General features: G+C 40.7%; 1 protein-coding gene across 1 annotated transcript in view; it reads right to left on the bottom strand.

The window, feature by feature from the left end:
* The window catches only part of ACER3 (alkaline ceramidase 3), a 169,336-nt gene extending 143,156 nt beyond the window's left edge, over positions 1-26,180 (bottom strand). The window contains exon 1 of the mRNA XM_003420075.4: positions 26,018-26,180. Coding sequence (XP_003420123.2) covers positions 26,018-26,120 — 103 coding nt within the window. The 5' untranslated portion in view covers positions 26,121-26,180. The remainder of the gene's footprint in view (positions 1-26,017) is intronic.
* Positions 26,181-27,954: the final 1,774 nt, after the last annotated feature.

The following is a 27,954-nucleotide window of genomic DNA, read 5'->3' as shown; positions in this document are numbered from 1 at the left end:
GGGAGGGATCAGTCCCTGGAGAAGGACATCATGCCTGGCAAAGTACAGGGTCAGTGGAAAAGAGGACGACCATCAGCAAGGTGGACTGACACAGTGGCTGCAACAATGAGCTCAAGCATAACAACGATTGTAAGGATGGCGCAAGACTGGGCAGTGTTTTGTTCTGTTGTGCACAGGGTCACTATGAGTTGGAACCGACTTGACAGGACGTAACATCACCACCACCACCACCACCTAACACACTGCCTAAGCCCCATGATAGGTACTCAGAAAATATTTGTGGAGTGAAGGAATGAATATGTTCAACCTCTTGGCATCAATATTACATACTTATTAAAAAACTAAATTACTTCTTTAATAGTTAGATGAATGATGATGCTTTTTTTGTTGTTTGCTTCAGTAAGCCTCATCAGGATACAGAGATATTGCCTTACACCCTTAACTTTTTTGTAGAGACAGGTATGTGATTGCTGCAAGCTAGTCACTTTTTAGTCACAAAGGAGCCAAAACCAAAAATCCAAACCGTTGCCATCGAGTCGCTTCCGACCCATAGTGACCTTATAATATAATTAATATACTTAAACCTTAGTTTGAATCTGGTTTTGCCCCTTACTGCTTGAACAGCTGTGGACAAGTTGCCTTTGAGTCTTAGTTTCTATACTAAATGGTGAGACTACTCCTTTAAAGGGCTCACTGAAAACTCAGTGTTAATGAATTTGAATGTATAAATCATAAAGTACTATATAATGTAGAAAATTTAATTTTATTAAAATTGCATAGTATTGACAAGTATAAGAGCTGGACCATGTGGCTCATTTTTACATTTATTAAAGTTTATAGAAAATATTATTGCGAAGATTTCACAAATTTGGATATTTGAAAGGACTCAAAAATCTCCATAGAGCATATCTACTTCAGGCTTTTACTTAAAGAGAAAGAATACTGTGCAGCAAGAGAAAGAGAGGCCAGGCAAGCACTGGTGATATGAGAGACATACAGGGACAAGCTCCCTAAGATCCTAATTCACACACCAAATTCTATGTGGTAAATTTTGGCTTCAGTAGTGCTCAAGGAGGAAGTTTCCAGTGGAGTATTTTATGCTGCTCTGGTCATGTAGTCAAGCCAGGCTGGCTAACCAGTTATGTCAGGTGAAAACCATGAGTAAACAAACAGAACTCAGGGGGGTCACAGGAGAGTTTTTAAACAGCACATCATGAATTTCACTAATCTTATCTTGTCCAATAGTGAAAGCCAAACATCCCAGCATGCTCAAGAGAAAAGAATAGAGTGTTCCCAGTCCAAATGTAAAGTAACTCTAGTCTACGCAATTATATTTGGAGCCTCTGAGCACCTACTATGCACAAGGTATGTGCCATTCATTTGGAATACAGAGAGGAGTAAGACATCCTTGAAATCTAGGGAGCTCAGAGATTGGTAAGGAGAAAAAAAAAAACAAAAAAGTGGTATTGGAATTTAGGGGAGGAAGCAACTAACTCTGGTAGGGTGTCTGAGTGACTTCTTGCTTATTTAAGGCTTCACCGAGTAAGTAACATTTCAGGTAGTTTTAAATGTTGAATAGAATTTTACCGATGTCTAGCACAAGTGCTTGATGAAGTTGTTGTTTGCTGCCATCCACCTGGCTCCCAACTCATGGCGACCCTATGCACAGTGGAACACAACACTGCCTGGTCCTGTTATATCATGACTGGCTGGGGATTAGATATTGAATCGTTGTGATCCTTAGGGTGTTTTTGTTTTTGTTTGTAAATGTCTAAGTGTATATTGCTATTAAAAAAAAATTTTTTTTGTTGTCGTTCACGGTACACACAGCAGAACATACACCAATTCAACAATCTCTACATGTACTATTTAGTGACATTGATAACATTCTTCAAGTTGCACAACCATTCTACCTGTCTTTTCCAAATGGTTCCTCCTCCATTAATATAAACTGTCCCTCAAGCTTCCTATCTAATCTTTCTAGTTGCTATTGTCAGTTTGATCCCACACAGATAGTTCTTCAAAGAGCACAGTGCTCAAGGCAGACATTCTTTATTAAGCTAAATTATTTTTTTGTTTTAAGAAGACTCCAGGGGATATTTTTGGTTTAAGGTTTAAAGATTATCTCAGGGCAGTAGTTTCAAGGGTTGATCTAGCTTCAGGGGGATCCACAGGGTTTTCATTGGCTCATTTTTTGACATAGATTGCCAAGCCTTTCTTCCTAGTCTATCTTAGCCCTTTCGTTTCATTTTTGTTCCTCAAGTTTTTTTGGATGGCATGTGTCTTCAGTATTGAAACGCATGCTTATTGATTGAGGGTGTTTAAATTTTGGTTGGTAATACGGATTTTGAGGAGCCCTGATGGTGCAGTGGTTAAGAGCTTGACTGCTAACCAAAAGGTCGGCAGTTTGAATCCACCAGTGGCTCCTTGGAAACTCTATGGGGTGGTTCTACTCTGTCCTGTGGGGTCGCTGTGAGACAGAATTGAGTCCACGGCGATGGGTTTGGTTTTTGGTTTAATAGGGATTTTGAGAAATATGATCTGGAAACACAAGCCACCAATGAGGCGAGTGGCAGTCTGGCGCCACTGATCTGTGATGTGATAATACAGCAGTGAGAGCGAGGTAAGTAATTTATTGCAGGTGCCTTTTCATTAGGTCACATGGGGAACCTCTGGTTTTCCAAATGTGATACAGAAAAGCCAAAAAAAAAAAAAAAAGCCATCAGGACTCCCTGACTATCACACAGGAAAATGGTAATTACACTTGAAGCCTTCTCTCACTGTAATGACTGTGGCCTGCCCTTACGCCAAACTGCGGAAACAGAAAACTCACTCATATCAGTCCCTTCCTCCAGATTTTCACTCCTCTCCAAAATATCCCTGCCTTTGATCCCTCAGAGCCCTCAGTCAGTTGCTTTTGTATTTTGTTCAGAGGTTATACAGGTAGCCTCCGACTTACAATGTGTTGGAGTTTTGGTGAAGCACACTTACAACCCTCCTCTTTTTTTGTGCATTTTATCGTTAGTAATACATACAGCGTTGTGGCACATAATTTGCTGATGTTATCATTCTCAGATGCAATGTTTTTAACCCTCAAAGACAAATAAAGGCTGGATTTATAGCAATACTGTTAAAAAAGGCAATAATGGTAAAAACTAAGAAAAAAACATTAGGTATTCAACTTACATCAGAACCACCTAGGACCGAGTAGTCATCGGAGTGGAACCCCATTGTTAAGTCGGGGACTACCTGTAGTTACCTATAGGAGAGTCACCCTGTTAGAAGCTCACTCTGCCATACTGGAAAGATTTTTTTCTTGATCTACAGGAACTCTGTATATTGGAAAATTAGTCATTTGCGATAAAAAAAAAAAATTGAGATTTCCCCCCAATTGGCTGTTTGCAACTTTGCTCTTGGTAGTTTTGCCATGCAGAAATATCTGTATTTCTATTTAGTTGAAGTTATCAGTCTTGTTCTTTATAGCTTTTGTATTGTCACATTTAGAAAGGCCTTCCGTACTCCTAGATTTTAGAAGTTTCTCCTGTAGTTTTTTCCCCCTAGTATTTTTATGATTTTATTATTACTTATTTAAATAAAAAAAAATCTATTTGGAATGTAGCCTGGTGTAAATGTGAAGAAAGGATTCAGTTATTTTCCAGATGGTTTTCACTCAATTGCCTCAATAATTCCTCTTCACTCCCAATAATTTGAAATGCCAATATTATTATATACTAAGTCCTGTATGTATTTGGGTATATATCTGAACTTTATAGCCTGTTTTATTGATAGTCTTGCTTTTATGCCTCAATATCACATTGTTTTAATGATTTTATGTAATTTTGTAATTACCCCAATTGTGGCTCCATCCTCTGCACCCCTGTGGCACCTGGATTCTCTGTGTCACTAGTAGGAAACACTGCACAAAAGTTTAAAAGCTTTGTATTTTTGTTTAGGACCAGAAATGGAAGGAAATAATTTTGTTATGTACTCTCTGGACCCAGGAAGAGAAAAATTAGACAGTAAGAGAGATATAATAGTGCTGAGGAAGGAGGTTTCAGTAGGCCTCTGGTGCTTACGCATGGTGTAAATGAAGGGAAGTCATTTGCAAAGCAAGGAGAATTGATGAAGTCAGTACTTATTCATTTTTTCCGTTGAAGTACTCTAAAGGGCAGACAAAAGTGAACACAAGTGCTATGTCTGAAGATGAAGCTTATAAGCAGCCCACCATAAATCAGAAATGTTTTTTACATTAAAAGCTCATGAAAGATTTTTTTTGTGTTCCTTGTTACAGCATTGTCTATAATAGTGAAAATTAGAAACAAACTATATGTTGGTTAATGTACAGTCATGTAAATGAAATATGATGTAGCCTTTTAATGGAATACTGCGCAGCCAGTAAAAGGAATGAAATAATCCGTATGCATTGAAAAGATGGTGGAAGCTCTGGCTGCATTTCTTAGTCTCTTGGTTTTTTCCTTCTTTGTATTTGCACCTTATCACATTGCTAAATAACCATAGTCACTAGCTAAGACCTGGGACAACCCTGGAGTTGTACATTAGAAAGAGTTCTCATTCATATCTGGAACCATTTTGGAACCCCTAATTCTAACACTGATTTTCAATTCTGCATCTCTAAATTCTTGCTGGTTGGAGTAGGAAACCTTAACTGTTTGGGTACGAGAAGGGCTCTACAAAGGGACTAATTGCATTAAAATGTTTTAATTCTTGTAACATCTTTTATACGTGTACCATCCATTGGTACTACTGCAGAAAAGCTCAAGCTTCTGGAGCTGCATTAAGGGCTTTCATGAAGTATTATCCTTCTATTACTGTGGTCAAGGGGCCTGAAAAAGACTAGTAGAATTACCCCTCCAAACTTTCTCACAGCTGTCCTACTAAATGGAAATCTCTGACATGTAAGTGCATTATGGGAATGTTGCTGAGGAAAACACCTTCCGCTCCCCATTCCCACCCCCAGTTCTGGCAGTCACTGAACAGAAGACTGTCTTGACCCTGTGGTATTAGCCTGATGCTCCTCAGTTTTCAAACTTTTTGGCTTCAGGACTGTGTTTTACTCTTAAAAATTATTGAGAACCGTTGAAGAGCTTTTGTTTGTGTATGTTTTATCTATCAATATTTACCATATTAGAATTAAAACAGAGAAAAACTTTAAAATATTTGTTTTAATTCATTTAGAATAACAATAAACTTATTATGTTAGCATAAATGACATATACTTATGAAAAATAACTTTATTTTCCAATACAAACAAAAGTTAGCGATAAGAGTGGCATTGTTTTATTTACTTTTTGGCAAGTCTGTTTAATGTCTGGTTTCATAGAAGTCAGCTAAGTCAGCTGAAATCTCACATCTGTTTCAGCATTTCATCTGTTGCAATATGTGGTTTTGGTTTGAAGCCTGTGATGACAATCAGGCTTTACATAGACACGTGTGGTTGGAAAAGGGAGGAGTGTTTTAATAGCTTTTGCAGGTAGTTGTGGATGCTCTTCTTTAATAGTATAGCAAAACTTGATGTGTGGTCGTTTCTTAGGGATAACTGGAATGTGAAACCTGAGGCTACATCTTTGGATTTTTCTTACTATGTCACATTATAATCCTTGGGTCTGTCTTGCACTTTGAATGGATTTTTTACCCACGTGTGCATTAGTCATTTGGAAAATACTGGTGTGCTGAGTTATGCAGATCTTCCAACTGGTGGCGTATTTCTTTATATAATATCAGAAAAGCACATTAATTCATATCATCTCTGGAAAAGTCTTTAAGAATTGGGAGGCTGGTGGGAGAAGTGAGTTTTCCAAAATTCTGAGTTTTGCTTGATAGCTCAAATTTTATCATTGGCAACACACACTGTTGTTTTCCTTTAAGTCATAGACTCCTTTTGCCCATTTTCAGGACAGCATCTTCCAAATGCTCAAGAACGAGTTGTCACAGTTTACCTGTCAGTTCTTTTAAGTGAAAATGGTGTTCCATGAGAAAAAGACAGCTCTGTCACACAAGTGCTTTTCCTGAGACAACCATTATTCTTTGGTATATAGTAGAAGTTCTTTATTCAGATTGCTGTTCCATTACCCCAAAAAACCAACCCGTTGCCATCGAGTTGATTCCAATTCCGGCACTCCTTGGAAACTCTTTGGGGCAGTTCTATGATTTATTACTGAGACTGTTAAAAAGATATACACTCAAGTGTTGAAATTTAATACAAATAGTCATTTTTATTGCTTCACCAAGGACATTGGTTTTTTTTTTTTTTACCTGTGAATGTATGGCAGCAGTGAAGAATATAATGACTATAGTATAGTTTGGATGCTACTGCCCTGATCTGTGGAAAGGGCGCCAGCAGTTGTAGCCACCATTGCTTTTGTGTCATCAATGCAAACGTCTACCTAGTGAGTAAAGTAAATAGCTCTCAGTATTATAGAAAGTAGCTTTGACTCCAGGAGCCCTAGAAAGGGTCCATGGACCAGCAGTTTGAGAACTGTTTCTTCTAATCTACTCAAAAAAGATTTGTCCCCTTGCACATAGTATTTAACATTTAACTTTCTGTAGTCTGCTCCTTTGCAGGGGGGTTTTATTGGAGTGTATTCTTAGCAGGAAATAAGGAGATATAATTAGTTACTCATTTCAGATAACGTGCCCTACTGTATGCACAGACATGTCCAAAATCCTCACTGGTGATCTCCCTACTACTGGTAAACGGTTTTATGTACTTCCTTTTCTATTTAAAGGCTCCTTCAACAACCAGCTCTGATAAAATTTCATGTGCCCTAGGTAGTAGGAAAAATTTTAAATTCTGAGAACTCATGCCAAGATTTCAAGGAGGAACCACTGACTGTTATAGAATATGTAGGTTTCCAGGAAAAAGGAGTTCCTTTTGTGGTCCTTTTGTTGCTATTATAAACGGCAGTATTAAGACAGCAGCTTATATTTATGGGTACTTACAGTGTGCCAACATCTTTGAGTGGCGCAAGTGATTTGTGCTCAACTACTAGCCTAAAGGTTGGTGGTTCAGGTCACCCAGTGGTGCTACAGAAGAAAAGCCTGGCAATCTCCTTTCGTAAAGATTACAGCCAAGAATACCTTATGAAGCAATTCTAGTCTGTAACACATGGGGTCACCGTGGGTCAGAATTGACCTTACAGCAATAGGTTTGGAAACCCTGGTGGTGTAGCGTTTAAGTGCTACGGCTGCTAACCAAGAGGTCGGCAGTTTGAATCCACCAGGCACTCCTTGGAAACTCTATCCAGCAGTTCTACTCTGTCCTGTAGGGTCTCTATGAGTTGGAATCGACTCGATGGCAGTGGGTTGGTTATGTGCCAGGATCTTACTTAATTGTAACAAAAAACTTGTTTAGGGAATATTTATAATGATGATCCTGCATATTTAAAGTTATTCCTTTCTTCTGTGGAAAGAAAGCAGGTAACTTTCTTAAGACTTCCGAAATTTTGTTAGTTTCTTAGCAGAATAATAATTATGTATTTGCATGCTTTTGAGTATATTTTGCATGACATAGACCAATCAGAAATGTATTCTTTCGTCATAGAAATCTCTCGTAAATTAGGCAAATTGTTGGCTTCTTTTCTTCTCTCTTTCCCATCTCAAAACCACCTTAGTTCAAGCCCTCATCTTCATTTATCTGGAGTATTGAGTAGTGTCCTATTTTGTCTTCTGGCTACCATCTCCAGCCTTATCTTAAAGTTATTTTGTTTTTCTTTCTTTTTTTTTAAATCATTCCTTTGCATCAAAATCTCCATTTGTTGGTGCCCAGCTACCATTATTAAACATTTTAATCAAAGAGCCTATGGAAGAATCCTGATCAAAAAGGGAAAAGTATAGAACAGAATTTCAAATTGTCATGGCCTCCAGCCATTCTGTAGCCACGGGGGCTGGATGAACCCCTCAAACTATTGCCCTGAGATAACCTTTAAAACTCAAACCAAAAATATCCCCTGAAGTCTTCTTAAAATCAGACAAAAGTTTAGCTTAAATAGGAAAAACGTCTGTCTTGAATATTATACTCTTTTAGGAACTATCTATATGGGGTCAAATTGAAAACAGCAACTCGAAAGTTCAGATAGGAACCTTAGGGGGCAATGAGTTTATGTTAATGGGGGAGGAACAATTCAGAAAAGGACGGTGAGAATGGTTGCACAGTTCGAAGAATGTGATCATTGTCACTGAATTGTACATTTAGGAACGGTTGGAATGGTGTATGTTTTGCTGTATGTATTCTCAACAACAATTAACAACAGAATAGAATTAGTTAAAAAAACAAAAAACCTCCATTTGCTTCCTCTGCGATACAGTCCAAAATTTTTTAGGATTTGGTAGGGAGATCACAGACATGTTTATCTGTGTTCATCCTAGTTCCAGTTTATCTTAATAGCTTTATCTGCTGATACAGTTTGCCTCCTGGACATAATGTAAGTCACTCTTCATAGTTTCCTAGGCACACCATGTTCTTTCTTGCTTTTGCACATGCATGCGTTATCTCTGCCCTGAATACTGTTCTTTGCACTTGCCTAACTCCTTCACCTTTAAGGCACACTCAAGTATTATCTCTTCTACGGAATTTTCATTGATTCTGCCAAGCCAAGGGTTAGTTAGTTGATACCATTTTACATCACCCTCCATTATAGTAAGTTGTATTTTTTAACTGATGTTATATTCATATAAATTTATATTCATATAGATTTCCTTTGTGAAAACATTTGTTTTTCTTATTAGAAAGTAATTACTTCTAAAAAAAAAAAATTGTCCAGTGAAAACCTTATAAATAGCAGCAGAATACACACACATACACACCCACGCGTATGTATGTGTGTGTCTATATAATATATATAATCGAGCCCTGGTGGTGTGCAATCATTAAAGAGCTTGGCTACTAACCGAAACATCAGAGGTTCAAACCCACCAGGCACTCTGCGGGAGAAAGATGTCCCAGTCTGCTTCCGTAAAGATTACATACAGCCTTAGAAACTCTGTGGGGCAGTTCTACTCTGTCCTATAGGGTTAATATGAGTCAGAATTGACTCAGTGGCAACAGGTTTGATTTTTTTACGCACACACAGAATGAGCGGGAGAGAGATGACAATCTGGAGGATATATAGCAAATAATTAACTGGTCATAAGGAACTTTCCATGAGGCCATAGATGTGGGTTGAAGAAGTAGTAGAAAAGCAGCTAGGAGCTGGTGACATGGAGTCTAAGCCACCTGGTACTACAGTTTAAATGTGCCTTATGGATCTGCTCAGGTCCAGTCCCATTTTTACCAATTTTATTTTATGGCATGCTGGGCAGAGTAGTTATTGGTGATGTTCATTTTCTTTATTTGCTTTTTTGTATTTTCTGTATTTTTCCTTCACAACACTTTGAAGAGCTAAAGTATTTATTTGTTAAGGTACTTCTCCGAGGCTAAGCTATGAGCTCCATGAAGATTTTACCACTGGTTCTCACAGGCTTAGCATTGTGCCTGGCATATAAAAAAAAAAAAAAAATTTTTTTTTTTTTTTGCATATAGAAGGTTATTAATCAGTATTTGCTCACTGATTTGAGAAGCTTGAAGCACACATGACAAAATGTAAACAGTGATTAATTCTAAGTAGTGAGTATGTTTGTTACATTATTCTTTGTACCTTTCTGAATTTTTAAGTTTATCGAAATTTTTAAAAGGGTGTGTTGTATAACATCAGGTACAAATATATTGTTAATGAATTTTAGTTCTCTTCCTGTTTTTTCACTGTGAGAGAAGTGGATTAGTAACGTATATTGTTGTTGTTAGTGTCCGTCAAGTTGATTCCGACTCACGGCAACTCCGTGTGTAGAGAGTAGAACTAACTGCTCCATAAGGTTTTCAAGGCTGTGACCTTTCAGTAACAGATCTCCAGGCCTGTCTTCCGAGGTGCTTCTGGGTATGAACCATCAACCTTTCAGCCAGCAGTCAGGTGCTCCACCCAGGGACTCTCAACTTATATTAGACAGCCAGTTTAGCATCTCAGTTACCTAAAGCTTTTCTTGCCACCGTAACTCCCCCCAGTGATGGTACATTCTTAGGTATAAATTCAGGAAACATTCTTTCATAATCGATAAGGTCAGGAACCAGTTCTTAGCAGGAATATCAGTGGCCCCTGTGCAGCCACCTTTGTGTTGTTACCTGGTTATTGCTTGTGCACTTGAAAGTCTTCTGTAGATTACAGCTCACTAGACACTATTTCAAATGCATTTCTCAAAACTCAGTAATATACCCTTAATATTTGTGTATTACATAGAATGTAAATTTTACATTTAAAAAAAGCATAAAGAACTGAATTTTAATTAAAGTAAGAGAAAACAAAAAAAAAGTAAGAGATCTCCCCAAATAAAGGTTTGACCCCCGCCAGTGGTCCCCCCCACGTGTCTGTCAACTTGTCATACTGTGGGGGCCTCTGTGTTGCTGCGATGCTGGAAGCTATGCCACTGGTATTCAAATACCAGCAGGGTCACCTACAGAGAACAGGTTTCAGCTGAGCTTCCAGAATAAGAGACACTAAGAAGAAGGACCTGGCAGTTTACTTCTTAAAAGCATTAGCCAGTGAAAACCTTATGAACACCAGCAGAACACTGTCTGATATAGTGCCGGAAGATGAGCCCGTCAAGTTAAAAGGCACTCAAAATACGACTAGGGAAGAGCTGCGTCCTCAAAGTAGGGTCAGCCTTAATGACATGGATGGAGTCAAGCTTTCGGGACCTTCATCTGCTGATGTTGCACGACTCAAAATGAGAAGAAACAGCTGCAAATATCCATTAATAATTGGAACCTGGAATGTACGAAGTATGAATCCAGGAAAACTGGAAATTGTCAAAAATGAAATGAAACACATAAAGATCGATATCCTCGGCATCAGTGAGCTGAAATGGACTGGTACTGGCTGTTCTGAATTGGACAATCATATGGCCTACTGTGCTGGGAATAACAACTTGAAGAGGAACGGTGTTGCATTCATTGTCAAGAAGAACATTTCGAGATCTATCCTGAAGTACAATGTTCTCAGTGATAGGATAATATCCAAACACCTACAAGGAGGACCAGTTAATATGACTATTATTCAAATTTATACACCAATCACTGAGGGCAAAGATGAATAAATTTAAGATTTTTATCAACTTCTACAGTCTGAAATTCATCAAACACGGAATCAGGATGCACTGATAATTACTGGTGATTGGAATGTGAAAGTTGGAAACAAAGAAGGATTAATAGTTGGAAAATACAGCCTTGGTGATAGAAACTATGCCAGAGATCACATCAGAGAATTTTGCAAGACCAATGACTTCTTCACTGCCAATACCTTTTTTCACCAACATAAACAGTGATTACACATGTGGATCTCACCAGATGGAACACACAAGAATCAAATCGACTACATCTGTGGAAAGAGACAATGGAAAAACTCAGTATCATCAGTCAGAACAAGGCCAGGGGCTGACTGCGGATAATACCATCGATTACTCATATGCAAGTTCAAGGTGAAACTGAAGAAAATTAGAACAAGTCGACAAGAGCCAAAGTACAACCTTGAGTATATCCCACCTGAATTTAAAAGAGACCATCTCAAGAACAGATTTGACACGCTGAACACTAATGACTGAAGACCAGACAAGATGTGGAATAACATTAAGGACACCATACATGAAGAAAGCAAGAGGTCATTAAAAAGATAAGGAAGAACCTAAATGGATGTCAGAAGAGACTCTGAAACTTGCTCTTGAACATTGAGTAGCTAAAGCAAAAGGAAAAATGACGAAGTAAAAGAGCTGAACAGAAGATTTCAAACGGCAGCTCAAGAATACAAAGTATTACGATGACACATGCAAAGACCTGGAGATAGAAAACCAAAAGGGAAGAACACACTCAGCATTTCTCAAGCTGAATGAACTGAAGAAAAAATTCAACCCTGAAGTTGCAATACTGAAGGATTCTACAGGGGAAATATAAAATGACTCAGGAAGCATCAAAAGAAGACGGAAGGAATACAGAGAGTCACTATTCCAAATTGAATTGGTCAACGTTCAACCATTTCAGAAAGTAACATATGATCAGGAACCTATGGTACTGAAGGAAGAAGTCAAAGCTGCACTGAAGGCACTGGGGAAAAACAAGGTTCAAGGAATTGACAGAATATCAGATGAGATGTTTCAACAAATGGATGCATCGCTGGAAGTGCTCACTCGTCTATGCCAAGAAATCTGGAAGACAACTACCTGGCCAAAGGCTGGAAGAGATCCTTATTTTGTCCCCATTCCCAAGAAGGGTGATCCAACCAAATGCAAAAATTATCAAACAGTATCATTAATATCACATGCAAGCAAAACTTTGCTGAAGATCATTCAAAGGCAGATGCAGCAGTATATCCACAGGGAACTGCCAGAGATTCAAGCCAGATTTAGAAGAGGATGTGGAACTAGGGATATCACTGCTAATGTCAGATGGGTACTGGCTGAAAGGAGAGAATACCAGAAAGATATTTACCTGTGTTTTACTGACTATGCTAAGGCATTTGACTAGAGGATCATAACAAATTATAGATAACACTGTGGAGAATGGGAATTCCAGAACACTTAATTGTGCTCATGAGGAATCTATACGTGGATCAAAAGGCAGTCGTTTGAACAGAACAAGGGGATACTACATAGTTTAAAGTCAGGTAAGGTGTGTATCAGGGTTGTATCCTTTCACCATACCTATTCAATCTGTATGCTGAGCAAATAATAAGACAGCTGGACTGTATGAAGAAGAACCGGGTATCAGGATTGGAGGAAGACTTATTAACAACCTGCGATATGCAGATGACACAACTTTGTCTGTTGAAAGTGAAGAGGATTTGAAGCACTTACTGATGAAGATCAAAGACCACAGCCTTCGGTATGGATTACACTTCAACATTAAGAAAACAAAAATCCTCAGAACTGAACCAATAAGCAACATCATGATGAACAGAGAAAAGACTGAGGTTGTCAAGGATTTCATTTTCCTTGGATTTACAATCAACACCCATGGAAGCAGCAGTCAAGAAATTAAAAGACGCATTGCATTGGGCAAATCAGCCAGAAGGATCTCTTTAAAGTATTAAAAAGCAAAGATGTCACCTTGAGGACTAAGGTGAGCCATGGTGTTTTCAATCATCTCTATGCATGCAAAAGCTGGACAATGAATAAGGAAGACCGAAGAATTGATGGCCTTTGAATTGTGGTATTGGTGAAGAATATTGAATATACCATGGACTGCCAAAAGAATGAACAAATCTGTCTTAGAAGAAGTGTAACCAGAGTGCTCCTTAGAAGCAAGGATGGCAAGACTACATCTCACATATTTTGGACATGTTATCAGGAGGGATCAGTCCCTGGAGAAGGACATCATGCTTGGTAAAGTAGAGGATCAGCAAAAAAAAAGAAGACCCTCAATGAGATGGACTGACACAGTGGCTGCAATAATGGGCTCAAGCATAGCAAGGATTGTGAGGATGGCACAGGACCAGGCAGTGTTTCATTCTGCTGTACATAGGGTTGCTATGAGTTAAACCGACTCAATGGCACTGAACGACAACAACAATGGTTTATGCCCTCAGGGGAAGTGGAAATGAAAATAAACTCTCTCCCAAAGGGACTAGAAAAATTGCCAGGCTCCAATCCTTGGCACTAAGTTGAGAGAAGGAATTAAAATCACCCCTGAAAGTTCAAAACCACAGGCCAGTTCTTATGTAGGTTTACAGTCAAAATTGATATTACCTAGGTGATCCAAAAATAGTAAGCTAAGAATGTAAAATGTGAAACCCAATGTCGTAAAGTGAATTCTGACTCATAATGAGCCTATGGAACAGAGTAGAACTACACCATAGGGTTTGAAGGCTCTAATCTTTGCAGAAGTAGACTGCCACATCTTTCTCTCGAGGAAGAGTTGATGGGTTCAAACCTCCACCTTTCAGTCAACAGCCCTGTGCTTAACAAATACACCTCCTGGGCTCCTGGAGAATGTAAAGCAATGCCAAATTAGTGGTGTCCCCCAGTACCTGGCAAAAACACTTTTTTTTTTTTTTCCTGAAGAAATCCACATCAAATCAGGCCTTAAAGAATTACCAGAGATAAAATTCCAAGAAATGTGTTTACAAATCAAAAAGTCACAGGAAACAAGACATCAAAAACAAGATGTGTGAAATGCAAAGAAGTTAAAAGATTGAGAACGTTGCACAACATGGTAAATATAATCAATGTCACTGAACTGTACACTTAAAAATGGCAAATTTTTTGTTATATACATTTTACCACAATAAATTTTTTTAAAAAAAGAGAGAGCACATGAGCACTACAGAATTTTTCTTTTTAATGGCTGAGAAGACAATTGAGAAAATCTATAAGAGTTATAGAAGGATAACTGAAAAAAACGAGGCAAAATATGAGGAGATAATAGATAGATAGAAAACCCATACATTCAAGAAGCCCAATAAATCTCAAGCAGGATAAATAAATCGACACTTAGATATATAATAACAGAACTCCAGAAAACCAAAAATCTTAAGCATGGTGGGGGTGGGGGGCTGACAAATTATCTTTAAGAGAGAGACAGATTGAAATCTCAAAACAATACTGGAAGCCAGAAACCAGTGATAAAATATCTTTAATGTGCTGAAAGAAATAACTCCCAACCTAAAAATCCATATCCAGAGGAAAAGCTCTCTTAAGGATAAAGGTAAAACAAAGCCATTTACATACAAAAGCCTGCCTGAGTTCAAATCCTCAATTTGCCACTTGTGAAGTGGAAAATTTTGGATATTATTATTTAACCTCTCTCTCCATTCAAGTTTCCACATCTATAGAACGGAACTAGCAACAGAAATTAACTTAAAAACACTGTTATAAGGATTACAATAAGGGTTCTTATGAGATAAAATACACATAGAACTTCGTACATTAAGTGCCCTACAAATGTTGTTGTTGTTAGGTGCCGTCAAGTCGGTTCTGACTCACAGTGATCCCAAGTACAAGAGAACGAAACATTGCCCAGTCTTGCACCATCCTCACAATTGTCGCTGTGTTTGAGCCCATTGTTGCAGCCACTGTGTCAATCCAGCTTGTTGGGGGTCTTTGTCTTTTTTGCTGACCCTCTACTTTACCAAGCATGATGTCATTCTCCAGGGACTGGTCCCTCCTGATAACATCTCCAAAGTAGGTGAGACGAAGGCTTGCCATCCTTCCTTCTAAGGAGCATTCTGCCGTACTTCTTCCAAGACAGATTTGTTTGTCCTTCTGGCAGTCCATAGTATAGTCAATATTCTTCACCAACACCATAATTCAAACGGATTAATTCCTCTTCGGTCTAACTTACTCATCGTCCAGCTTTCGCATGCACATGAGGTGACCGAAATTACCACGGCTTAGGTCATGCACAAGTGACATCTTTGCTTTTTAACATCTTAAAGAGGTTAACATTTTAAAGATGCAAGCCACCACAGTATGACGAACTGAGAGACAAATGGTGGCTATAAATGTCAGCTGTTATTATTTCCATTGGCTATTTTAAATATTTCAAAAATCACATTTATTCACAATAAAATTACAACTAGAACACTGCTTTGTTTTAGACTAAAATTATATCTCATATAGATCAATACACTGTGGTAACAGTAACTAGATCTCATCTGATTGACAGTTACATGTGCTTTTGATTAATAAAAGTGGAGAAAAAATTCATTAACTATTACAATTTACATAGGAGTAATAATAAATTACAGCCTACAGGCATACATCGACAGGTAATGGCCAGAAGTTCAAGCCGGCTTCAGAAGAGGACATGGAATGAAGGATATCACTGCTGATGACAGATGGATCTTGGCTGAAAGCAGAGAATACCAGAAAGATGTTTACCTGTATTTTTTTGACTACGTGAACACATTCGACTGTGTGGATCATAAGAGATTATGGATAACACTATGAAGAACGGGAATTCCAGAACACTTAATTGTGCTCATGCAGAACCTGTACATGCATCATGAGGCAGTTGTTCAAAAAGAACAAGAAGATACTGCCATGGTTTAAAATTGGAAAAGGTATATAGCAGGTTGTATTCTTTCAACAAACCCTGGTGGCGTAGTGGTTAAGTGCTACAGCTGCTAACCAAAGGGTCGGCAGTTCGAATCCACCAGGTGCTCCTTGGAAACTCTATGGGGCAATTATACTCTGTCCTATAGGGTCTCTATGAGTTGGAATCGACTCGATAGCAACGGGTTTTTTGGAAACCCTGGTAGTGTAGTGGTTAAGTGCTACAGCTGCTAACCAAAGGGTCGACAGTTTGAATCCGCCAGGCACTCCTTGGAAACTCTATGGGGCAGCTCTACTCTGTCCTATAGGGTTGCTATGAGTCGGGATCGACTTGACGGTACTGGGTTTGGTTTTTGGTTATTCTTTCAACTTACTTATTCAATCTGCATGCTGAACGAATAATCAAAGGAGCTAGGCTCTATATGAAGAAGAATGCAGCATCAAGATTTGAGGAAGACTCATCAATAACCTGTGATATGCAAATGAAGATGACCTAAAGCAATCACTGACGAAGGTCAAAGACTACAATCTTCAACATGAATTCTGGCTGAACATGAAAAAAAACGAAAACTCTCACAACTGTACTGATAAACGGCATCATGATAAATAGAGAAGAAACTGAAGTTGTCTATGATTTCATTCTACGACTTGGATCAATAAAATCAGCATCCACGGAAGCAGCAGTCAAGAAGTCAAATGATGTGCTGCACTGAGCAAATCTGTTGAAAAGACCTCTTTAATGTTTTAAAAAGCAAAGATGTTATTTTGACGACTAAGGGGAGCCATACCCAAGCCATGGTCTTTTCAATTGCCTCATACGCATGCAAAAGCTGGACAATGAAAAAGGAAGACAGAATTGACACATTCGAACGTGGTATTGGCAAAGAATACACAGTACACCATAGACTACAAGAACGAACGAATTAGTCTTAGAAGAAGAAATATACCCAGAAAGCTCCTCAGAAGCTTACTTGGGACGTGCCATCAGGAAAGACTAATTGCTAGAAAAGGACATCATATTTGGTGAAGTAGAGGGCCAATGAAAATGAGGGAAACCCTCCATAAGATGAACTGACACGACAGCCACAAGAGTGGACTCAAATACACCAAAGCTGATGCAGACGGCACAGGACAGGGCGACATTCCGTTCTGTTATACATACGGTCGCTGTGAGTCAGAGTCAACTCTGCGGCAACTAACAGCAACAACAATAATAAATTAACGAAGCCCCTGAACAAAAATAATAAAAGGCTCCTTTCCGATGAAAAGGTTAAAACAAAATAGCTGATGCAGCAGTTCTTCCAACACTAACACTGTGAGGCCTTTATAAACCTAGTTACGCTCTGAGTTTTTCCTAAGCACCCTTTCGTTGCATTCCCAGCGTACCACACAGCACCTAAAACAATTTATTGGCCGTCCCTGACTTGAATACATTAAACCTAAACCCTTTTTGTACTCTGGATCTGGCCTTCACCCTTCAGCTGACTCAGATTGCTTTTGGGCTGTAGGTCAGAGGCAGGGCTGCATGCCTGTCAGTGACCCTCAGAGAAAGAACTGCCTTCCTTAAGGGGACTGGGATGTCACCTCTGCAGGCCCACTTAGGCCTAGGACCAAAAGAGGCCTAAACTGAACCATGCTCACTTACTTGTGATTACTGTTGAGGAAAGATGGTAGAAAGAGCTCTCAAAAAAGTAAAGGAAAAGAAAGGCAACAATGTACTACAAGCAGCTGCTGGCTAAAGCCTCTCTTGTCTTGTGTTCCAGAAAGAGCCCTTTACCCCATCTAATACTGAATCTCATAATAAAGGTAAAAAGATTGAGGGCTGCCCTACTTTCCTCCTGCCCATGGGTCAGGGGCAGCAAACCTATGAGAACAGGCAATAAAATAAAAACGAAATTAAAAAAAAACCAAACTCACTGCCACTGAGTCAATTCTGACTCATAGCGACCCTGCAGGACACAGCAGAACTGCCCCATAGGGTTTTCAAGGCTGTAATCTTTCAGGAAGCAGACTGACACATCTTTCTCCCACAGAAAGGCTAGCTAGTAGGCTCAAACTGCCGACCTTTCAGTTAGCAGCCAAGCGCTTAACCACTGCCATCACCAGGGCTCCTTGAAGGGATGACAGGTAACTTGAAACACCCAAGGTCAAAAGAGGTGGCTAGATGGCCACACTCGAAGCTCCCCATCCATGAAAGTCTTACCAACCAGGTTACCTCTTCGGCCTGAGGTACCAGTAATGGTACCAGTTGCCATCAAGTTGATTCTGACTGACAGCAACTCCACGTGTGTCAAAGTAGATCTATGCTCCACAGGGTTTTCAATGGCTGATTTTTTAGAAGTAGGCCTTTCTTCCAAGGCACCTCTGAGCAGATTTAATTCTCCAACCTTTTGGCTAGCAGCTGGGTGTGTTAACCATTTGCATCACCTAGGGATTCCTCAATCTGAGGTAGCCCCTTAAAAACCATAATTAGGAATTTAAGAAATATTTTTAGCTTTCTGATAAATAATCCTCCCTCATGATATGTCAACTCTTGGACAATCTCCCTTCATACATATTTTTAGGAATGCATTTCACTTGAAAATAGAAGTGTGCCTGTTCTGTACTTAACTATTCATACCCGTATTAGATTAGCTCCCTTAAACAGAGAAATTTTCTATATAGTTTTGTATTCTGAGTCAAAAAAAAATAGGTGCTCAATAAAAATTTGCTGAGTAAATGAGTGAAGCATTCTGAATAATTTTTAACTGGATAAGTCTTCTCTAAGCTTAGAATTCACTTCCACATCTCTTTAGGAAATACCTCTTCCATTAAACCACTTGTATCTGAAATTCCTGTGTATAGTATGTCTTGGTAGAAAGAGTTGTCAGACCTGTATTTGAATACCATTTCTACCCCTTAATAGCTGTGTGATACTGAGCAGGTTACTTAACTTTTCTGAGACTCAGTTTTCTCATCTATAAAACAGGGGTAATACTGCCTTCTTAATAGATGTATTCTGAGGATTAGAAATACATAATCCAAATTCCAGTTACCATGGTATATTAACTGTGAGTAACTGCGTATAGTACAAATGTTACTGCTAGATGTTCAGTGCACAAATCACTACATGAATAATAGATGCATATCCCAATCAGAAACAACCAGATCGCTTCTTTCAAAGTCTGCTGGTGATTAGTAATTGCGCATCTATTATTATTTGGTTCATGCACAAAGAGCAAAGCATGTAGTTGTGTTATCTCCTTGTGTCCTGGCAATAAGCTCATGTGACATTTTACAAAAATGGATAATCAGAAGATGAAACTGGCCAACAACAATGAAAGTGCAGCAAAGAAATGGAAAGTGACAATGGAAGTGAAATTCCGATTGAACACACACAGAGTTATGGAAGAAAGAGCTGACCCTGGGAATGCTGACACTACGGCCATTCAAGAGACTCTAGATGTACAAAATGAAAGGAGTTTAGTGAAGACAAACTTATCAACATAAATGAAGAAAGTGGTTGTAGAAAAAAGATGAAGATGTCCCAGAAGAAGTGACACCAATAAAAAACTGCATTAAAGGAATTCTCAGAGATATTTCACAATACTGAAAGCTGAAAGTGTAAAACGTTGGAAGCTGATTCAATCAAAGAAAGGAGTATGATAATTTGCCAAAGCATAGAAAAGATGCTCACTCCATAAGTTACATGACAAAAAGAAGGTAAGCACTGTTCAAACTACTCTTGATAAGTTCTTTTACAAAGAAATAAAATGCTTTAATTCTGAATGTTTCTAATGTTTTAATTTACAGTGTACTAAATAGTTTACACTCGACTGCTAACCTAAAGGTTGGAGGTTCAAACCCACCCAGTGGTATCACAGAAGATAGGTCTAACAATCTGTTTCCATTAAGATTACAGCCAAAAAACTCTATGGAGCAGTTCTACTCTGTAACACATGGGGTTGCCATGAATCACTATCTACTTTACAGCAGCTAACAATAACTACAAATAAAGATTAGTATTAGATTTACTATTTTTTTTCATTACCCTATACATTTATAACCAACAGTAAGAAAGTGTTCAGTGTTTAACAAAAAATTTTAAAGGTCGCAGAACTATTGTAACTTATCCTATTCGTTACTAAGATTGTTTTGCCTGGTTTCAATTTGCACGGTCATTTGTAAGGTCCCACACTACTGTAGAAAGTGAAGACTGCTAGGACCTGTAACTTCTAGCACATTAAGACACTTATTATTTTACAATTAGAAGACAGACCTTCCTCTCCTTCCCCATGCTCCTTACAGTCTGCTCAAACTAAAAAGAATTTAAACTGATACTGGCTGATGCTAAGAAGAAATTTTTTCAGGTAGGAGAAAAAACTGACTAAGAACCACTGTCATATCTGAACATGCAATTCCCCAAATTCATCTTTACACCACCCAAAATATACTCACCATAATGCTGAAATGGAAACCCTGGTAGTACAGTGGTTAAGAGCTATGGCTGCTAACCAAAAGGTCAGCAGTTCGAATCCACCAGGAGCTCCTCGGAAACTCCATGGGGCAGTTCTACTGCCTTACAGGGTCACTATGAGTCGGAATCAACTAGACGGCAACGAGTCTGGATTTTTTTTTTTTTTTAATATGACAGTATAGTATTTCATGTCTGTCCTCATTCCCTGCACACAAGGGCAAAACAATGTATGATGGAAATAATGACGGGGAGGTAATATAGGTAGAGCAGTTTAGAGTCACACCTCAACTTGAATACCACCTCTGTACCACTTATTAGCTACGCAACTTTTTTTTCTTTTTTTTTTTACCACTTATTAGCTATGCAACCTTAGATAAATTACTTCTTAGAGTTTCAACTTCCTAATCCTTGAAACAGGGATGATTACTAACATCTTCTTTTAGGGATTACTGTAAAGACCAAAAGAGATAAGATACATGAAGTGCTCAGCAAAGTGTGGCTCATGCCACTTAAATAGCTATTATTACCATTATTATTATCATCCTTAATACTACTATCATTAATGTAAATATTATGATAATAAAATTGCATTTATCTTAAACAAATAATTATAAATCAGAATAGTTTTCAAAGATCAAATTCTCCTACTTGAAGATATAATAAAGACCCACCACATGCAGCGATAACAAGAAGGACCTTACCTTCCTCCAGATTGTTTTCTCCCAAGGTACATGGGGGCAAAGGGATGTCAACATCCACTCATCCTCTTCTTGTACTCCTTCTGATTCCTATGTCAAAACCCTCTCTGCAATGCAATCCCAATCCAAATTCCGACAGCATTCTTTAATGATATGGAGAAACTAATCACCAACTTTTTGTAGAAGGGGACAAGGCTCTGGATAAGTAAAGAATTGCTGAAGAAGAACAACGTGGGAGGCCTCACACTACCAGACTCCAGAACCTACTATACAGCCACAGCAGTCAAAATAGCCTGGTACTGGTACAATAGACACAGACCAATGGAACAGAATGGAGAACCCAGACGTAAATCCATCAATCTACGGCTAGCTGATATCTGACAAAAGGCCGAGGTTCGTTAAATGTGGAAAAGACAGTCTCTTTAATAAATAGTGCTGCCATAATTGGATGTCCATCTGTAAAAAAGAAAAAGAAACAGGATCCATACCTCACACCATCCACAAAAACTAACTCAAAATGGATCAAAGACCTAAATATAAAACCTAAAACAGTAAAGATCATGGAAAAAAAAATAGAGACAATGCTACAGGCCCTAGTAAATAGCATAAATAGAATACAAACCATAACTAACAATGCACAAACACCAGAAGAGAAACTACATAACTGGGAGCTCCAAAAATCAAACACTTATGCTCATCAAAAGACTTCCTCAAAAGAGTAAAAGGAGAACCTACCAGCTGGGAAAAAACTTTTGGCCACGACATATGCGATAAGGGTCTAAACTCTAAAACCTACAAAATACTTCAACACCTCAACAACGAAAAGACAATCCAATTAAAAAATGGGCAAAGGCTATGAACACACACTTCACCAGAGACATTCAGATGATTAACAGAAACATTAAGAAATGCTCTAGATCATTAGCCATTAGAGAAATGCAAATCAGAACTACAATGAGATACATCTCACCCCAACAATACTTGCCCTAATCAAAAAAAAAAACGGAAAATAGTAAATGTTGGAGAGGTTGCAGGGAGACTCGAACTCTTATGCACTGCTGCTGGGAATGTATAATGAATGGTACAACCACTATGGAAAACAATATGGCGCTTCCTTAAAAATCTAGAAATAAAAATACCATATGATCCAGCAACTCCACTCCTAGGAATATATCCTAGGGAAATAAGAACCATCACATGAACAGACATATGCACATCGATGTTCACTGCAGCATTATTCACAATAGCTAAAAGATGGAAACAAACTAAGTGTCCGTCCACAGATAAACAAATTATGGTACATACACAATGGAATACTATGCAACAATAAAGAACAATGATGAATCCGTGAAACATCTTATAGCATGGATGAATCCGGAGGGCATTATGCTGAGTGAAATAAGTCAATCACAAAAGGACAAATGTTGTATGAGGCCACTATCATAAAAACCCAAGAAAATGTTTACACACAGAAAAAAAGAATCTTTGATGGGAGGGGAGGGGTAGGATGGGAAAAGCACTAACCAGACAGTAGACAAGTGTTAACTTTGGTGAAGGGAAAGACAGTAAGCAATATAGGGGAAGTCAGCACAACTTGAACAAGGCAAAGTCATAGAAGTTTCCTAGACATATCCAAACACCTTGAGGGACTGAGTTGCTGGGGCTGAGTCCTGAGGACCACAGTCCCTGGGGACACCTAGGTCAACTGGCATAATATAGTTCATAAAGAAAATTTCTACATCCTAAATTGGTGACTAGCACTGGGGGTCTTAAGGGGCTTGCAAGCAGCCATCTAAGATACATCTATTGGTCCCATCCGTCCAGAGCAAAGGAGAATGAAGAAAACCGAAGACACAAGGAAAATATTAGTGCAAAGGACTAATGGATCACATGAACCACAGCCTCCACCAGCCTGAGCCCAGAAGAACTAGATGGTGCCTGGCTACCACCACCAACTACACTGACAGGGATCACAATAGAGAGTCCTGGACAGTGCAGGTGCAAAATATAGAACAAAATCACAAACGCACAAAAAAAGACCAGACTTGCTGGTCTGACAGACTGGAGGAACCCTCAAGACTATGGCCCCTGGACACCCTGCTAAATCACAACTGAAGCCACTTCCGAAGAACACTTTCCAGACAAAGGTTAGACAGGCCTATAAAACAAATAATAACACAGGTAAGGAATGTGCTTCTTAGTTCAATCAAATATACAAGACCAAATAGGCAACCCCTGCCCAAAAGCAAGAAGAGAATGGAAGAAGGGACAGGAAAACTAGACAAACGGACACAGGGATCCCATGGTGGAAAGGAGTGGTGGAAAGGAGGAGAACGCTGTCACATTGCAGGGATTGTAACCGATGTCACAAAACAATATGTGTATAAATTTCTGGATGGGAAACTTGAGCTGTAAATTTTCCCTAAAGAACTAGAAATTTAAAACAAAAACAACGCTCCCTGCAGTCTGCTCATAGTTTCCTCTTCAGATGACATTCAGAACTAAAGCCATTTCCCATTTCTCAGAGCTATCTGCCAGAACAGTGCTACCTTGCTCTCTCACTGCCCACATGACTTAACTGCCAGTTTTCTCTCTTGATTCTAATCCAAAACCTTGGTTTTAAACTAAGAATCATTATTATCTATGCAGACCCATAAGGCCACAAGGGACCTAAAGGCCAACTAAGGCCAACAACCCCTTTTCCCTACAAAACAATTAATTTTCCCTAAAATATTCACATGAATTTGTTGAGCACTGTTCTACTTTAATACTTACAGTGACAAAAAGTCCTTTACCTCCCACTCCAGCCTGGCTTCAACTTGCATCATTGGTTAGAAAGTTTTCCTTTTGTTGCAGCAAAATCTCCCTCCTTACAGTTAGTTTCCACCCATAGGGCCTAATTCTGCATTCTAGAGAAATACAGAAAGTTTAATAGTTCTATATGATAGCCTATCCAGTATTAAAGACCCCCGAGAGTTTCTCTTTTCCATGTTACAAATTCCAGTTCACAGAGTGTAATTTAAAGTTCCTTGCCTCATGATCATGGTATGGTCCTCTGGACCAAGTGTGGTCTTGTCAACAAGATCTAACAAGTCAGTCAAGTGCTTCCTTTGCCAGCATCTGGGATGCCAAGTAATTACATTGCAAATGATCCCTCTGCCCATATTCCTTACTTATTAAGTAAAAATTATTAATTTAAACTAGTAGTTCAGGAAAAGTGACTTTTCGTCTAAATCATGGTTTAAAGGGAATGATACTAAAGTCCTGAAAACTGCAAAAAGAGTTCTGTTTTCTTTTTTAACTTATCCTAGTCAATTACCAGGAACAGAAGAAAGTAGGATTTACCAAATCCACTACCATAGAATGGATTTCAACTCGTAGCGACCCTACAGGGCAAAGCAGAACTGCCCCATAGGGTTTTCAAGGCTGTAATCTTCATGGAAGCAGACTGCCACATCTTTCTGCCGCACAGCCGCTAGTGGGCTCGAACCGCGAACCTTGCAGTTAGCTGCTGAGCACTTAACCACTGTGCCACCAGGGCTCCTTAAAGTAGAATTTGCCTACTTTGCCTCTTTCCTACAAAGCCAAACACACATGCCTGGAAGAGTTTAGCTAATAAGTTGTCCTCAGAAAAAGACCCAATTAAAAGAAAGCAGTAATAGGTAGCCAAACAATATTCTCTGTACCTTACCAGAAGCAGGTGCCTGAAAGGATGATCAAGGATTTTGCTCTCAAGGCTTGACCAAAGTAAGTAATGTTAAAGTAAGTGGCAGATTTTTCTTGTGCTCTCCTAGCATGGTAAAACACACAGTAAAAACCTAACCTGGCCAGCAGTGCCGGTCAGGGGCAGCAGCTGGAGGAAGATTCTGCCACAAGTCCTCAGAAGGTAGTCAGTGGAAGTGGTGTCCTCAGATGACCCCTGGCCCCCAGGTAGTGGGTTAGGAGGAAGAACGGAGCAGGGACTTGGTCTCTTGGGAAGCTAACACAACCAAGAGGGTACAGACTGTTCGCTCCACCTTCTAGTGCTGGTGCAAGGAGAGAGCTGAATAGTAGTGCTCAAGAGTAAATGGAGCTCTAGTAACTGAAGCTTTCTTGGGGGCAGGAGTAGGACTGGGGGAGGGCAGTTCCAAGACTGGTAAAACTGTTCCCTGGAGGTTGGCTGAAGACGTCTAATAAGAACAGAGAAAGGGGAAGGGAAAGCCCTTAGGGTTTTCACATATTTGAAGGAGGATTAAGCTAGGAAATGTTCCCTTCTCCGTGCCCTGTGGCTAAGGCGGCAGAGCAGCAGTAGGAGCAGGTGTCCTGCGGCCTCATTCAAATGGACTGAGTCCTCCATACTCCCCACCTCTCCCCGGGCTGCCCCTAGCCAGCCCTACTCTGCCCATCAGGTGAAATTTCCATCCCCAACCCCAGCACTTCAGGCTTTCCCCTTGGGTCCAGCAGGAACTCCCCGCTTCTCTTCTGGCCCCCAATCTTAAAGACCTCTCAGTCCTTCCAGATCCCAGCACTCCTCACCCTCCACGCTGGATTTTCCCGTGCGCTCCCCTCGTCTGTAGCATCCCCCACTCCTTCCCCTGGCCCCGGGCTCCCCCACTCCACCTCCCCCGGCCAGGCCCCGTGCCTCCCCTGCCCGCCGGGTTCGCCCTCTCTCCCCTCCGCGCGACTCCCGCGCCCCCTGCCTTCCTCACGCGGCGTTTCCTCCTCAGGCCGGGCGCCCTCTCTCCTTCCCTCCCCTCCTCAGGCCAGCCGCCCAGGTGCCCGGACCCGCACTCACAGAACTCGGCGATATACCAGGTCACGGCGTAGTTCTCCTCACACCAGTCCAGCGTGGAGGTCGTGGAGCCCCAGTAGCCCTGCCGGTCCCCGGCCGGAGCCATCGTGCGCGCCGCCGCCGCCCCGGTGCTTCGCTCACCGCGCCCGACTCAGCGGGCTCCCAGGCCGGCTCGGGCCCAGCTCGCGCGCTCGGCTCGCGCCCCCGGCTCGCGCCCCCGGCTCGCGCCCCGCCCTCCCAACCCCGTGGGGGCGGGGCCGGGCGCCTGGGAGCGAGGCCGGCCGCAGGGCGGGGCCGGCACCGCACGGAGACCAGCGGCCAGGAGACGCCGCCCACGGCCGCCGCGAGGCCGCCCCAGGCCGGGACCCGGCGCCAGGCCCACCCCGAGGGCGCCGGGTGGCCCTGCCCACTCCTTCCCCTGAGGGCGGGGAAGGGGAGTGATCCAGGAAGGGAAGGGTGACTTGGACTGCTTGCCCCGCCTAGACCCGCCTCTGGCGGTGGGTCCGGGGTTCCTGATAGCCCGCAGGGTATTTTCTGTAACTATTCTAGCAAGTCATTGCTTGGTAAAACCTGTGCAGAAATGCACCTCAGTGTCTTCGATAGGCCACAGGCCTCAAAGGGAGCCCAGAAGCAAAACAACCCGTCCCCAGGACACCCAGGAAATAAAAAGTGTATTATTATTATTTTTTTTTAATAAAAAGGTATAACCGACCTATGGGGACAAAATGTAGGGCCACAACAACACAGGACCAGAAAAAAAAAAAAAAGCGGGCTCAGAAACCTCAAAAGAGAATGTAGCCAGAGTATTGAAGCAGTTTACCTGCTTCATGGTTTGGACTTCCAAGCCGACGTTTCTACCTTGTTATTGTTAGCTGCCTGCGACAGCCGACTCATGGCGACCCCATGTGTTACAGAGAAGAGCTGCTCCATAGGGTTTTCTTGGCTGCAATCTTTAGGGAAGCAGTTCACCAGGCCTTTCTTTAGCAGAGTCGCTGGGTGGGTTCAAGCTGCCAACCTTTAGTTTAGTAGCCGAGCACAAACCGCTTGTGCCACCCAAGAGCCCTGGTGGCGTAGTGGTTAAGTGCTCTGGCTGCTAACCAAAAGGTCAGCAGTTTGAATCACCACTTGCTCCTTGGAAACTCTAGGGGGTGGTTCTACTCTGTCCTATAGGGTCACTGTGAGTCGGAGTGTACTCGACTGACTAAAAAAACTGCAAACTGCAGTGGGTTTTTTATACGGTTGCTGTGAGTCGTGAGTCGGGCTCGACTGGATGGCAATGGGTGTGGTTTGTTTTCTCCAGGCAACCAACAGCCTCCACTTGCCTCCAGCCTCAAGACTCTAATACTCCACAGAGCTGCCAGAGTGACCTTTTAAGACACAAATCCAACCACTCCTGCCCCTAGGTTCGCCCACACCAAGCTTTCCTCTAGTTCGGAATGTCCTGGGTCCACTCCCAGGCTCCTCCTGCCTTTGTTCCTGCTGTCCCTTTGGGACTGTCTTTTCTCTCTCTCAACTTAGCTAACTCTCACTTGTCTGTTAAAATCCAGCTCCATGAAGCTCCCCAGGCTTTCCGCCACCAAAGCCCCCTTGCTCCTTGTTCACATCTTACTTGATGCCATGGTGAGTAGAGACCTTGCCCTGGATTCTTTATGTTCCAAAAGGACTCTGCCTGACCACACAGTACGGAATGAACAATATAGATTGAAGATGATACAACTACTATTTTCAAAACAAATGAGTCAGATGAGGTGCAATCAAAGATAAAAGAGAAGGTAAGGAGAGAAGAGCCCACAGCTTCTCTACAAAGTGACCCTAGCAGATGATACACGCAGAACCTTTTCTTGCTGCATGCAAAATCTAGAAAGACAGGCAATGTGTTTTAATCACAATAGGATATCTGAGATTTTTCTTTTGAACAACAGACATTTTAGGTCCTGGTA

Source organism: Loxodonta africana, chromosome 7 (assembly GCF_030014295.1).
Source record: "Loxodonta africana isolate mLoxAfr1 chromosome 7, mLoxAfr1.hap2, whole genome shotgun sequence".
Taxonomy (NCBI): Eukaryota; Metazoa; Chordata; class Mammalia; order Proboscidea; family Elephantidae; genus Loxodonta; species Loxodonta africana.
Note: the sequence above shows the minus strand (reverse complement) of the source record. Positions and strands in the feature narration are given on the sequence as shown.